The following is a 15,603-nucleotide window of genomic DNA, read 5'->3' as shown; positions in this document are numbered from 1 at the left end:
CCCTTAACATCTTCCTGGGTGTTTCTTTCATGCAGATCCTTTGTACTTTACCTAAAAGAATCAAATTTTAATGATGTGGAACTGGGATCTCATGAATTATTTGTAAGCCAGATTTCCCTTGTTCTGTAGTAGATGTGTTTTTGAATTTTTTAAAAAAATTTTTTATGGGACGTTACATTTCTCTGATTAAACTTCTTCTTGATAATGGGGCCTATCTTCCTATTCTCCAAAGGCCGTTTGAACCTAAATAGGAAAAACAAAAGCTGCAGAGCTGAAGTGGTGACTCTGCCACTTCTAACCATGCTCTTGCACAAGTCACAAGTTCTCACCCCCATCTGTAGGAAGAGAATAATAACATTTACCTCATTCATAACTCGCCTCACTGGGAAGATTAAATGAAATCACGCCTTTGGAGTGCCTGGCATGACGCCTACCTGTCCCTGGTCACAGTTATTTTTCTGCCCCTCAGCATACCACCTTGCCCACTCTTAGGTCAGATTTAGTAGGCTGCCTTCTCTGTATTCATGCAAACTATTCATTTTTATTGAATTTACTGGAGAGGGACCAAGAACAGAACCTGAAGATGTCTAAAGGCTACATCTAGGACTCTTTGGAACATTGATCCATGTTGGGGGTCACAAAGTCGGATGCTGTCAAGAACCTCCTTATATAAATGTGTGAATCAGCCAGGTGAGAGAGTGCTGGGCCTGTGTCAGCTCGGAGACCTCCCTAAAGCAGGCATCCCAATAAAAGCCGCTGCAAACCAAACACTTCGATACAGGGAATCAAGGTTCTAACTCCATCAGTTGTTGGGTATAGGTCCCTAGAATGCTCTTGCATTGGGTTACTGTGGCTTTAGAACAGAGGTTCTCAAAGTATGATCCAGAGACCATCAGTAGCACCTGGGAATGTGTATGAATGCAGATTCTCAGGGCTTACCCAGACCTACTCAACCAGAAACTGGATGGGGGGGGGGAGCGCAGCGCCAGCAATCTGTTTGAACAGACCCTCTAAGAGATTCTGATCACGTTCAAATTTGAGACCCACTGATTGGGGAAAGTGTTCTCAATCCTGGCTGGACTTTGGAATCACCTGGGGAGCTTTAAAAGTAAAGCTGATTTTGGGTATCAGCCTGGACATCAGAATTTTTCAGAGCTCCCAAGGGGATTTTCAGGGGCATCCAAGGTGGATAAGAGCTCTTCTAGGAGCCTGTTGAAACACCCACATACCCTTGCTCCTGAGTGGGGAGGGGAAGAGTGGGAGGCACGTGTAATGTGGCACAGCTCCCAAGGGATCTGCTGCAACCATCAAACCCTGCTTCCCCTTGGAGAACATGACCTTAAACTACCAGCCTCAAGAAAGAGCTTTGAGGGCTTCCCTGGTGGCGCAGTGGTTGAGAGTCCGCCTGCCGATTCAGGGGACACAGGTTCGTGCCCCGGTCCGGGAAGATCCCACTTGCCGCGGAGTGGCTGGGCCCGTGAGCCATGGCCACTGAGCCTGCGCGTCCAGAGCCTGTGCTCTGCAACGGGAGAGGCCATGGCAGTGAGAGGCCCGCGTATCGCAAAAAAAAAGAAAGAGCTTTGATAGGGCCTTTCCTAGACTGAATGAATATTCACTTAATGTGATTTATTTTAAAGGTTGCTTTTAATGCTGTATTTGTTCAGCAAATGTAGGCACTTGTATAGCACAAATATTAACTCCTAAATCCTCCAAGGCTTTCCCTGTGATATGCCATCTGGCAGGCATTATTGTAATCATCTCTTTATTATCCACACTAATGAAGGACTAGCGTGGCATTGGTAATTGAGAAACACAGATCATTTACAAATCATTCAGGCTAGTGCCAGCACTGCTTCCCCAACCAGGAGTCATTCAAGAGTAGAAAATATTGACTGATTACAGTTTCCTACCTTCTCTGTGGAGGTACTAGTAATATTATTTTAGTCAGAAATTTGAGCAGTAGGAGAAGTGAGAGGCTTCTAAATTATAATTCCTTTTTCTGAATGAGGACGTTTCAGTTTTCTCAATAAGAGGCCAAAGCACAAAGCAGATGAACAGCAAGTGTATTTAAAATGCATTGACCTTTGGAACCAGTCAGTTCAAAGCATGTTAGAGTAGCAGCTCACGGGATTCAAGAGATCAGTGGATCTGGATTCTAGATCTTACTTTTGATATTACCCGTGCTGTGTGAGATGTGCCATTCCAGCCGTCAGCGGGTCTCAAAGTGTGGTCCTCAGACAGCGGCATCTGCATCACTTGGGAACTTGCTAGAGATGCAGGTTCTCAGGCCTCTCCCCAGCCCACCTGAATTAGAGACTCTGAGGGTGGGGCTGGCAATTGGTGCTTCAACAAACCCTCCCAGAGATTCAGTCCGGATGCCTGCTCAAGTTTGAGCACCGCTGTTCTGCAGGCACTCAGTTTTCTCAACTTCACAATAAGGTGACAAGCCTAGTTTATATTTGAGGTCCACTTCAGCTCTCCAGTGGCCTTAGTGTATGGTTCTGGAAGGTTGAAAGAGTCTCTGTCGTAGACCTTGAATGTGCGATTGAAATAATTCAAGTAAAAAACTGGCATGTGTGTAACAGAAGAGAAACAGATCTCTAGGAACTCTATACACAAACCCCATATAGGATGCTCACTTTATTTTATTTATTTATTTATTTATTTACACCTTTATTGGAGTATAATGGCTTTACAAGGGTGTGTTAGTTTCTGCTTTATAACCAGGTGAATCCGTTATACATATACATGTATTCCCGTATCTCTTCCCTCTTGCGTCTCCCTCCCTCCCACCCTCCCTATCCCACCCCTCTAGGTGTTCACAAAGCACCATGGGATGCTCACTTTAAATAAATAGTGCTATCTTCAGTTGGTTGGTACCATTTTCTGAAAGTGAAAAAACCTTGGTGCTTTGGAAAGGGAGGTGGCCGCTCCTCCTTTCTCCAGGGGCTGAGAGCTGTCTGATGTGATTCACAGAGCAGCACTTCTACAGGCTCTAACAAATGGCATTTCAGAAGGATGTACAGAGGTACACAGGCTTTGCAGTAAAACAAGGGATATTTTCAAGTCATTTATGAAAGCTCTTGCAGCTTCCATTTCAAGACAGGTGGAAAAAAATCACATGGAACAAGAAAAGAAAATAAATCTGTATCCAGAGCATCTCATAAATAAGGAAGGAGCGGGGGTCTGTTGGCCTTGCTGGGTTCTCAGAATATTTTTGTAACAGTACAGAAAGCTCTCAAATGTTTTGGCAAGTAATTCTTATACTGTTTCCGTTATCAAAATCTATGCTTGTAAAATTATTTCGCTGGCTGTTAAAACCAAAAGAGAAAAAGGAAACAATCATTTCAAGGAGAGAGAGGCTGGGAAGATGATACTCAGAGTTAAAAAAGAGAGAGACAGAAAAAAAGAATATAGTTCACCCACAACTGCAAAAATTATGTTTCATCTAAAACGCAATGACACTTCATAATTTAGAGCGAGTCATAGAAAATCGAAGGCAATTTTCGAATTGGCTTTTGTTTAATTAAAAGCCTATTTGTTGGAGACAATAGGACCTGGTTTGTTGGACTTAAGAGAGACTTTGTTATGTCTGGGAGGGATGGAGAGATTATAGCTTTTATTGAAAAGGATGGATCGCAGACCCACTTTGCCTGAGCAAAGCATGTTGATTGAGGAGAACCACAACGATGGGGAACCTGCACTGGACATCTTTGTGAAATTCCCAGTGGCGTCTGGTTGAGCAAAAACTTGACCCTAAAACCCTGGTTAAGAGCCTGTCCTCTGAGTTCAAATTCTGGCTCTGCCACATACTGGCTCTGAAACTCTGGGCAAGCTACCCAGATGTTCAGTGCCTCAGTTTCCTTCTGTCAAAAGAGGAAAATAATAGGACCTGTCTTGTGGGAATTTTATGAGGATTAAAAGTTAGCATATGCAAGGTGCTTTATATAACACCTGCCACATAGCAGGCATTACTTTATTAGGACTATTTGCTAAATAGCCATATGGATCTTTAAAAGAACTCTAAAAATGTGTTATACCGTTTCATAACTGTAAGACCTGAGAAAGCAGCAGTGCCCTATTTGATACCCCCACTGTGTGCCTAAGGAGGTGTGTGATTGATGCAAAGAGGCCTCCAGGGCATCCTGGGAGCACAATTCAAACAAGCCTGATGATTCTTAACCCATGGGGGGCTTCTCCCTGGTCAACTTCACTAGCACATAGCTTTGGGGGGTTGTTCAAACAAGATTCAGAGAAACTAATTTTTCTCATTTGATTTCCTTTTTGTGTATTTATTTTTGGAATAGATTCATAGACCAACACTAGAAATAGCTCTGAAATAAATGTCATGTTTTTCTCTCTTGTATTTGGCACACTCTCCTTTGTTGGCTGGACCATGCTGTGTAGCAGCTAATACTGATTAGCCTACGTTTTTCTCAAATCAATTTTTCTCAGGCTATATAAAGTCCAAATGCTGGCAGTACTAAAACAGATGCATTCAACTTATAAACTGGTGGTAAGGAAAAAGGTATGGACAAAAGCACGCTGAAACATATCGTCCAAGCAAGACATTGCCTGCTCTGCCAAATTCAAGTTGCCAGGTCCTGGGCAAGCTTCTTATCTCATCTGCACTGCAGTTTCCTCACCAATAAAATGGATGCAGCCGCTGTGGAAAACAGTATGGTGCTTCCTTCAAAAACTAAAAATAGAACTACTGTATGATCCAGCAGTTCCATTCCTGGGTATATATCCGAAGAAAACAAAAACACTAATCAAAAAGATACATGCACCCCAGTGTTCATAGCAGCATAGCCAAGATATGGAAATGACCAAAGTGCCGTCAACAGATAAATGGATGAAGATGTGGTGTGTGTGTGTGTGTGTATACACACACACACACACACACACACACACACACACAGTGGAATACTACGCAGCCATTAAAAAGAATAAAATGTTGCCATTTTCAACAACATGGATGGACCTGGAAGGTATTATGCTCAGTGAAATAAGTCAGATGGAGAAAGACAAATACTGTATGCTATCACTTATGTGTGTAATCTGAAAAATAAAACAAATGAATGAGTATAACAAAACAGATGCAGACTCACAGATATATAGAGAACACACTGGTAGTTACCAGTGGGGAGAGGGAAGCAGGGAGGGGCAGCATAGGGGTGCAAACTACTATGTATAAAATAAATGAGCTACAAGGATATATTGTACAGCACAGGCAATATAGCCAATATTTTATAAAAACTTTAAATGGAATATAAGCTATAAAAATATTGAATCACTATGTTGTATACCTGAAATTAATGTAATATTGTAAATCAACTATATACTTCAATAAAAATTACAGGTAAGAAAAAAATATGAGATAAAAATCTCCCATAGTTCCACTACCTAGAGATAACAATTTAACATGTTGGAATACTGTACTCCAGAATTACAAAAAAAAAATAAAACAGGGTCATATTATTAAAAAAAAATAATAAATAATAAAATGGCGGTAACAATAGTGCCCACCACCTATTGGATGAGGTAACACATGTGAAACCCAAACTAGTGCTAACCCCAAGAAAGTACTCAGCAAATTCTAACATTTTTATGTTTCTTGTGTTCATGGAAATCGAACGTATCGAAGTCAAAATAATAAATGTATGCATAATGAGGGAAGTTCCACTATTCTTTTCTTAAGAACAGAAAATATCATAAAATCTTTCATTGCAAGTTACTTCTGAGACTAAGTCTCTGATCGTTTATTTCCAGCATTTTGATTTTCCCCTCACTATTGAATATGGGCCTGAGCCTCTTACACCCATGAGTATCAGATTAAAGCTGAAACCCACTGCATTTGATGTGCCCGGTGATTTTCACTTTTGTTACAATTATATTTATTTTATGAAATATATCTTTCTTATCATAAGTAGTATACTTTTGTATTTTAAAAATGTTCCAACATCTTAACAAGCAGATCAGGGTAAAATGCTAAAATAAAGTATCAGAGTCACTACACTGACCCAACTTGCTCTACAGATATGGACAGGAGGGCTCTGAAAATTGTGGAACTGTGGTCAGTAGGCAGCACCACTGTCCTATGATTTTAGGTGTTGTTTATTAGCTCATAAAAAAATTTCAAATCAGCATGCAAAAGACAGGTTCTGTGTACTCTTGAATAATGTAGAAAAGTGTGGGTTGTTTGAACCTTGAACAAGTGAACAAAATGTCCTTCCTGTACTTAAATTAGAAAAAATTACAGCTGACCAAAATTTCCCTGGCAAATCAGAGAGCCAAGCTGTTTATTAAGAAATATTCAGGGGCTTCCCTGGTGGTGCAGTGGTTGAGAGTCCGCCTGCCGATGCAGGGGACACGGGTTCGTGCCCCGGTCTGGGAAGATCCCACGTGCCGCGGAGCGGCTGGGCCCATGAGCCATGGCCGCTGAGCCTGTGCGTCCGGAGCCTGTGCGCCACAACGGGAGAGGCCACAACAGTGAGAGGCCCGCGTACTGGTAAAAAAAAAAAAAAAAAAAAAAAGAAATATTCAGGAAGAAAACAAAAATATGTCCTTTCATAAAAATTACCTAGATTATGAGATAAGAGCAGTTTTCTTTAATATCTCTTTAACTTTTCCATTTCTTGAACATAAGAATGACTTCCCTTAAATCATTAGCCATTTAGATCTGAATTTTCAGGACAGATCTTGGTCATCATTTTAGACAATTAGCAGTGGAGAGTGGTTTACTGCCCTGAATAGGGGTCTCTTGGTGTTCACTTAGTAATCTCCAGCATATGGAGAATTTGTTGGGCATATTTATAACTATTGTTTGTCTTTGTGGTTCTTGGAACAGTGTGGGTGACCACAAGGCCAGAACACTCCCTGCAAGTAGGCAGATGTTAGGACCCTGTGGACCTCTGAATTTTATAGAGTGCCTGTGCTCAGAGACCTACAGACTGTGTAAGTCTGGCAAGTTCACAAACACCATGGACAGGTGTGTCCATACCTAACCCTCACACACGAGGATGAGGAAGTTAAGGTGAAAAAAGGTAAATGGCAGAGATGTGGCTTCATCCCAGGTTTTTCTCCCCAAATGCTGTTGGTTCTGCTAAAGCACAGCCAATAATGTAAAAATACAGTTTTTACATTATTTTCTTTTCCTGCAGTGTCACATGTCTAAGAATAATCCCATATTTCGATCTTCAGCTGAGTTTCCCAACCCTGGGTCTAGAAGCTGGTTTTGCTCTACTTGTAGAAGGAAGCCCTCTTTGCCACCCTGATCGGTTCACATGGAGATAGCAAATGTCATCCTACTTGATTATTCGGAGCTTGCCTTGTGGTACTTTGGTCTTCTGGGGGGAAATCAGACCTCTGGCGGTTGGTGAAATCTGCTGAAGAATTAACCTGATCAAACATTTTGTTTTAATCACAGAATCATGTCAACCCTGCCATGGACTTTACCCAGACACCTCCTGGGATGTTAGCTCTGGACAATATGCTCTACTTTGCCAAGCACCACCAGGATGCCTACATTCGGGTAAGCGCACAGCCCCTTTCAGCTATTGTAGGGTTCCTACTGAATTCGAATTTCACACTTAAGGATATGGAGGGATTACTTTTAGATGAGTGGCCCCAGAGATTGGCTTTTGTCACTTAGTAAAGTAAAAGTGAAAATTAAATGAAATTAAAGAGTGCCAAAATAGGGATTTTTAACTTTTAATTTTTTCATATGACATTTAAAAATATATTAGATATTGGAAAAATATTTTATATAGTTTATTTGATTATGACAAAAACTCTTAGCCTTAAATAACAAAGAAGAGAGACAAACTATCTACCAAAACCTGCATGATCCCAACGTTACTGAAAACCACTTAGGCTTATTTGGCTTCTTGAAAAGAGGCCCAGGATTCTGTCTAGTACTACTCTGTTCAATCTAATACTGGAGATACAATCAGATAAACAGAAAGAGAAGTGTGGGAGGGACGGGGAGGGACGAGAAATGCCTTCTCTCATTTCGTAACAGATTAGTGAAACTCCAGCTACTAAGGCAATGCCTTTGTGGGTGGGGCTGAGGAAAGCAGAAGGAGCCACCTGCCTATGCAGAGCAGGGGCGGGAAGGACAAAGTGTGAATGAATTGGAGCATAGGGACAGTGACAGAGAAGGCCTGCGAGTCAAGGCTGCTCCACTGGAGGCCCTGGATTTGTGCTGACCCCTGTCCCCTGTCCCCAGGGAGAGGAGCCCAGGTTCAGTCGGGCGAGGGATACAGATCCACGATTGAGATGAAGGAGGATATGAATAAATGGGACAAGGGCATTGGCAAGTGGTTAAAATGATGACTAGTTATAAGCTTAGGAAATATTCGATGAATGAATATCCTAATGTAGGAAGAGTAAAGCTGAAATCAGAGTGAGGTATGAGCCTGTGCCTCTGATATTCTCTGTTGGCTCCCTCTTGACACTGGCTTTCTGGAGACCAGGGTTCAAAACCTGGCACTGTTGTTACCTGGTAATGCAAATGGGGCCATTCCTTTTGACTGGGCTATAGTTTCTTCTCCAAACTAGGGAGCATTAGTCCCTGAAGGAGCATTTGGAAATGTGTGGGCATGTTTTTTCGGTAGTCATCATACCCATTGGGGTGCTACTGGCCACAGCCCTCTAAAACATGGGACAGTCTGCACCATGAAAAATTGTCCTACCCAGTAATGACCCCTTTGAAAAAAAAGTCATGCCAGGTCTGAATTCCCTGTAAGCACTATATTTTAACTTTATCTGTTTTTCTATATATGCAATTTGACAAGCTTTGACTTATATTGAAACATTATTTGTACTTTAATTATATGAAGGATTTTATGCGTTTCTCTGAATGGTGTTATGTGCTTCTCAGGTATTTGATTAGAAATGCAATTTTCCATAAGAAAATTGTTTTTTCATAAAAGTTTAATTTGGTTTATATGTGTATATATTTATTGCAAAGATTTTTTTGCTAGGAATGTAATCTGCTCTCACAGTAAGTAAATTAATATTTTTGAGGTACCTTGTGGTATAGCCTCAGAGAGTTGAGTGTGAAAAGAAGAAGCCTAGCAGAAATTGAATTTAGCATTACCTGATTAATGTTTGTGGATGAATGTTTCTAAACTTAGAGAGTATTGATTCTGAATGTATTGTTAATTGCATAAGAAGCATACGTCTCAAGAAGAGTAATTTAATATTTTAATCCCATTTTCTTCACTGTGTTCTCTAAACTGTCGTAAGTGAAATTAATACCATGGCAACCTGACAGAACTTTATATCTGATGGGAACTTAAAAAGAAACTCCTATTTGAAAAGAAAGGTGTGGACTTTTTTGTCCACATGCACTTTCTTTCTGGTTAGACTGAGAAAGGAATGTTTTCTCGAAAGTGTTCCTTTTCTAATGTGTTCTGTGTCCCATCTGACTTTGGGACCATTAAATGCTGCATGGAAAGCTAAAGCTATTTACAGGAATGAATGGGGTTAGGGGATCATATATAAAGCTGAGGCATTCTGCAAGGAAGCTTTGTGGTGACTATGAAAACAGATGTCCCAGTGGTAGTGACATAGTGATGGAGACAATGAAAGTGGTCATCCCAGACAGCTAATTAAATTTTGATCTATGAGCTGAGTTGTCTTTTCTGAAACATAAAGATGGGCTCTTGGTTTTTTAATAAGCTTACATTTTGATAAAATTTCCTTTTTTTGATGGGGTAAATTTCCTGTCTGAATGCAGTTATTCATTTATTATTTATATCTTTCATTCAATAAACACGTATTCTGTACCTAAATCTATAGTCTCACTTTTCACTTTGCCAGTCAGATTTATGGTTGAGATTTTCAAAAGGAATTGTAACACACACACACACACACACACACACACACACACATTCCCTCTTTGCCCTTGACACACCCATGCCCTCCAGCTATCCTGTTGCCTCAGACAATGTATATTTTTCCAAGTTGTCTTCTTACCCCGTGTTCTAACTCACCTGCTGCTCACTTTTCAACACTTTGCACCCATCACTTTCTAGAAGCTGTTCTGCTACATGGGGAGCCCTCTCCTCTTCCGTCGTCTTCTTTGTCCTCCCATTGACACTGGACACTTCCCATTGGCTGGTTCTCCCTTTTTGCCTGCAGCCCTTGCCGTCTGTCTTGGTTCTCTCCTTGGCTGCTTCTCTTAGTCTCTCTGACGGGTTTCTCTCCCTCTGCCTGCCCATCAAGTGCACATAATCCTCACGACTCTGTCTGTGGATCTTTTTTCTTTTTCAGGCACTCAAGCTGCACATGTTCACTGACTGAGTAACTATCAAATGGCCTGCAGTGAGGGAGGGGATAGAGATTCCCCAAGGAGCAAGTCACTCATTGTCCTGTCACTGAGGATTTTACTGTCTAGCGATGGAAGGAGGGGTAGTTGGAGGAAGAGTTAAATGCCAGCACTTTCCAAGCCACTTAGAATGGATTTTGATTGGGCAGGAGTGATACTGGGGGCACAGAGGAGAGTCATAAACACAGATGTGGGAGTCAGGTCAGTAAAACTTCTTTCAAGAAGTGGCATCTAGGGCTTCCCTGGTGGTGCAGTGGTTGAGAGTCCGCCTGCCAATGCAGGGGACACGGGTTCGTGCCCTGGTCTGGGAGGATCCCACATGCCGCAGAGCGGCTGGGCCCGTGAGCCATGGCCGCTGAGCCTGCGTGTCTGGAGCCTGTGCTCCGCAGCGGGAGAGGCCACAACAGTGAGAGGCCCGCATACCTTAAAAAAAAAAAAAAAAAGTGGCATCTACACTAAGGCCTGTTGGATAGTACTAGTTAGCAGGTGAGGGGAAGGGGGATGTGAGAGAGTACTCCAAGCAGAGGGAAACATGTGAACACAGGCATAAAGGTGTGTGCTTTGTTCAAGGGACCACAAATAATAGTACAGCATGGTTAAGATAGGGAGTGGCAAATATGATCATGGCTTGGGAGGCAAATGTGGGCTAGTTCATTAGGGACCCTCCACACCGTATTAAGGTGCTCGCTTGTGCCTTAGCCCAAAGGCAGTGAAGAATTTCTGAACTATTTTAAGTAAAGATGATGAGAGTTAATTTTAGAAAAATCACTCTCCTGCCAGAAAACAAATGTGAGAAATCAAGACTAGCAGCAAAAATAAAATTGGGGAAATTATAGAGAAATGATGGTAACTTGATAAGGCTAGTGGCTGTGACATTGGGGAGAAGCAGTTTGAATGAATTATTTTGGAGCTAAGGTAAACTAGACTCTCTCCAAGGAAAAGGGAGATACTGGCTTGAGTGGATGGATGGTGGTGTCATTGATGAACTAGATCTGTGGGTCTGAGGGGTTGGTCATTTGGAGACATCCAGATACTATATGCATATGGGACAACTGTCCAGGTGGGTGTTTCTAGTAGGCAGTGAGATATGGGCAGTGGTGGTCAATAAGAACGGCAGGGTCTAGTTCTTAGGTAACAGAATATAGAACAGCAAGCAAAGGAAGAGAGTATAATTTTTGTTGTTGTTTTGTTTTATCCTGTTTTCTTTTTTCCCCCTTGGGTTTTTAAAAATTTCCTTCTGAATTTTTAAATGTGACCTGTCCTTGGCACATCTATCAAGTCATAAAACTGTTTTACTTGATATTTATTTGCAGTTTTCTACACTATATTGAGCAGATAAACATTTCACTGTTTTATAAATTATCATACTGTTTAACCATATCACAATCACTTAGGACTTGCTTCCTTCCCCAGGGACCTAATTTTAAACAGTGGCACTACTTCTTAGAGAAATATTCTGATGTTGAGTCAATATGGAAAAGAACAAACTTGACCCTTTTTGTATATTTTATTTGGTGTGGTGCTATGTTATAAGTAAAACTTTTTTTTGTTTGTTTGTTTGTTTTTTGCTACATCAGTTCCCCAACCAGGGATTGAACCCAGACCACGGCAGTGAAAGCCTGGCATCCTAACCACTAGGGACCAGGGAACTCCCAGTGTTTCCTTAATGAGGTTGTCTCCGAACTAATTACACAATTTATAAGATCTCAAGTCTTCTAGTAACAAAATTAAAAGTAAATTCTGGAAACGGCTTGTTCTTTATGTGCCCTGAAGTTCTTTGCCTCAACATCCCTCAAAATTTACGGTCAACATCTCATCCAGTTGGAATATATTTGCAGACTGGGTGACTGTGATAGAAGAGAATGAATTTCCTGAGAAGGGAAAATAGAAATGCCTTCAAAAGCAGGATTTATTTCAATGGTTTTATGCAGTTGTGAGCCAGGGCACATGTGTTTTTAGTATCATACTAAATCAGAACAGAAATATTGATAATATGTCAACTAAATAAGATTATGGGAAAAGACGGCTATTTGTACCTAAGAGTTGTTTTCTCAAGGTTCTTTTATGGTAGCCATTTTTAAACAGATGAAAAAATTTAAGTATGTTTACACTATTTTAAAACCTTTCTTCCTCCTCGTGATGCGTACATAATAAACAATACTTTTTACAAATAGTTGGGAGAAATAATGGTTTAGACCCTAACTCACTGCTGGACATGAGAGGCCTTGTTCTTGAGGTAGCACTGACAAGAAAATGCTATGAGATGATTTAGCATGAGAAAAGCTTCCATATTTTAAGTCTTTACTGTATTTTGAATATTTCACATACATTATTTGTAATCTTCTCTTCAGTGCTCCCAGAGGTGGGAAGATAAGGTAGCTTTGGTATCCCCCTTCTTCCGGTATGTAGATCTCTCTGTCCACTGAGACCCACCTCAAGTTCAAAGTTATTCTAGGGAAACTCTTCAACTTTTCCTGTGTCAGAGGGCATAAACATAGTTATAATAGCAAACGTAGAGCTTGCTGTGAGATAACAAGTATGCTAAACACTTTCATTAATATCTCACAGCACCACTGTGAGGTTGACACTGTTATTATTTCCATTTTGTGGATGAGGAAACTGACACACAGGAGGGATTACCCACAGCGAAGGAAGTGCTAGAGCTGAATTTAAGACAAAAGTCTGCTTCCAGTGTCCACACTCTGCATTTTAGGAGTTCATAGATTCATATAGGGGTTGCAGCCACAGTTCAAGTAAGTTCTAAGGATGTATTTTGCTCAACTGGCACAGTATTTTTAAAGGGAAGAGAATTTGAATTACCTGAACTCCCTTTCCAAATAACCATGAACCCCAGGACTCCCTATTATATTCTGTCTGGCTGCTTTATGTATTCTAGTTGTCTGCCTGGTACTTGAGGGGCTTGACTTGGTGGCCATGATATTGATGACCTTTGTGAAGTTCTGAATGCATTGTCAACACACAGTAGGTGCTTAACTTCTTTTACTTGCCTTTTCCTTTTCCACATAAAGTTGGACTTGATTACTGTCCCTTCTCCTGGGGGTTTCATATTTCTGCACTTAATGTTTGCTGTCCTTCCATCCTTGTTGTCAACTCCCGGAGAGCAGGTTCTTCATCTTGTGTTGTGTATTTGTTCCCTTGCTGAGACGAAAGGACTTTAATTTCAACCTCCCAAATGTAGAGGAAAAGATTAGGCATGCTTCTCAAAATCTCTGGTTGTAAATATTAAAGAAAAAAAGTCATCAGATATTATTATAAATACAGAGGCCTAGTGTGCTTGGCGCTCTCAGCACAGCCAGCCCTCTGCGCTGTGTGTCAGACCACACAATGGAGTTCTTGCTGCCCTTTAAGGGGGACAGAAACCAAGTATCCCTCATGTACCAAGGGGAGTGCTGGTGAAGGCAATGCTGAGCCTTTAAAATAAATTAAGGAACTTTTAACATTTCAAGGGGGAAATTGGCAGTTTCCCAAGCGACATAATTACGAGACAGTGTGTAATGTGTAATTAAACTCAACTATGAAGCAAATGATTGGAATAAAGCTTGGTGGCACATCATTTTTTTTGTTCCCATAGTGCTGACAGATCCTTCCCTCCCCTTGTCCCTGAAATGGCTTCAGCAGCAATTGCTCCTAATTTTTTTTAAATGAAATTATATGTTGCCAGTTAAACACACAGTTTCATGTAAAGGAACCTTGTTTTTTTTGTTTGAGTGACATTTTCCTTCTAGGTGATCTGGAGCACAGAATCCATAGAATAACAAGGACCTCAAGGCAAAGCCTTGCTGGGACTTTAAAATGAATCTTTGTCTAATAATTCATTTAAATACTTTATTCTTTACTTCTAATTTTTTTTTCTTTCTTTGACCAAGGTCCACGGCTTGGAGGCTTGTTTTTTTTTTTTTTCTGCGGTACGCGGGCCTCTCACTGTTGTGGCCTCTCCCGTTGCGGAGCACAGGCTCCGGACACGCAGGCCCAGTGGCCACGGCTCACGGGCCCAGCTGTTCCGCGGCATGTGGGATCTTCCCGGACCGGGGCACGAACCCGTGTCCCCTGCATCGGCAGGCGGACTCTCAACCACTGCGCCACCAGGGAAGCCCCTGGAGGCTTGTTTTTATGTAGTTTTCTTTCATGTTTTAAAAATAGTGGCATTAATTTTGTTGATTGTGAATAACCAAGTGTTATTGCCAAACAATCAGGACCCCCTGAGAGTCTGAATGTATGTGATTAGATTTTTACTAATTGCGCTGGCAAGCAGAATTTCTGACTTCGAAAACCAGTGATTTGAATGGAACGCTTCAGGCCTCAGGATGAGATCATTTTTCAGCATGGGCTTGGTTTTATCTCAGAAGATCCATCATCGGAGGGAGGGAAGGCAGGTTCCACATCCATTAATGATTGCTGGATATGACAGTGCTTGTACTCTGAGTTCTCGCCATCTGAGTTCGTTTGGTACTGGCTTCAGTACCTGGAGTCTGAAGCAGGTCTAAAACATGGTAGTTACTTATTGCATTCTCCTTTGCCAGCAGCCCAAGCTGGGTATTAGGTTTAGAATTTTTTACTTAGCTATCTGAAGGGTTTTTTGTTTCTGTTTTTTTAAACTTTAAAACACAGTGGGGCTTTAAAGCACAGTGGGACTTTAAAACACATTGATGGATTGCTTGAGAAAAAAATGTAACCAACCAATAGAATGAACTATATGCAGTTGACACAGTGCAAACCTAGGCCCAGTGTGAATTACAAGGTTAGAAACTACAGACAGCCTTATGTGTGGATGACACTGTCCCTCGTTAGGGCACCAGCAAAACCCTTAGTCAACAGCGGCTATCCTGGGGTCTCTATCTTAGACCCAGTAATATCTTCCCATTGTTTCTCCAAACTGATTCTTTCTCAGTCCACATTGTCCAATTTTTTGGTCTCACTAAATTAGTTAAACAAATATTTATTGAGTACCTTCTCTGTGACAAGCTGCCTCCTTTCTGCTGTCATTGACCAAGCTTCCCCCTTTAATTGTGCATTTTCTACCTTCATTGTGGAGGGCTCAGTAGCTGCTGTGCTGCAGGTTTGCTGTGGCTTCTCCCCTTTCTGCTGTAACTGCAGTGCCATGTTGTAGAGCAGAAGTTCCGAGAGAGCTGTCCTTCACATCTGCCTGTCCCTTTAAGACGGGAAAGATTTCTGGGAATCCCCTCTCTTCTGTGTGTCTCGAACTGGAAGGTGTTATAGACCTCACTGGTTTTTAAATTATTTCTAAA

The 15,603-nt window shown here is 41.4% G+C and overlaps 1 protein-coding gene across 1 annotated transcript in view; it reads left to right on the top strand.

Annotated features, from left to right (window-relative positions):
* Positions 1-15,603, top strand: part of ELMO1 (engulfment and cell motility 1) — a 495,322-nt gene that overhangs the window by 206,595 nt on the left and 273,124 nt on the right. The window contains exon 14 of the mRNA XM_082847008.1: positions 7,430-7,534. Within this exon, the coding sequence (XP_082703134.1) occupies positions 7,430-7,534 (105 nt within the window). The remainder of the gene's footprint in view (positions 1-7,429; positions 7,535-15,603) is intronic.

This window comes from Leucopleurus acutus (genome assembly GCF_964270905.1).
Source record: "Leucopleurus acutus genome assembly, chromosome: 9".
Lineage (NCBI taxonomy): Eukaryota > Metazoa > Chordata > Mammalia > Artiodactyla > Delphinidae > Leucopleurus > Leucopleurus acutus.
Note: the sequence above shows the minus strand (reverse complement) of the source record. Positions and strands in the feature narration are given on the sequence as shown.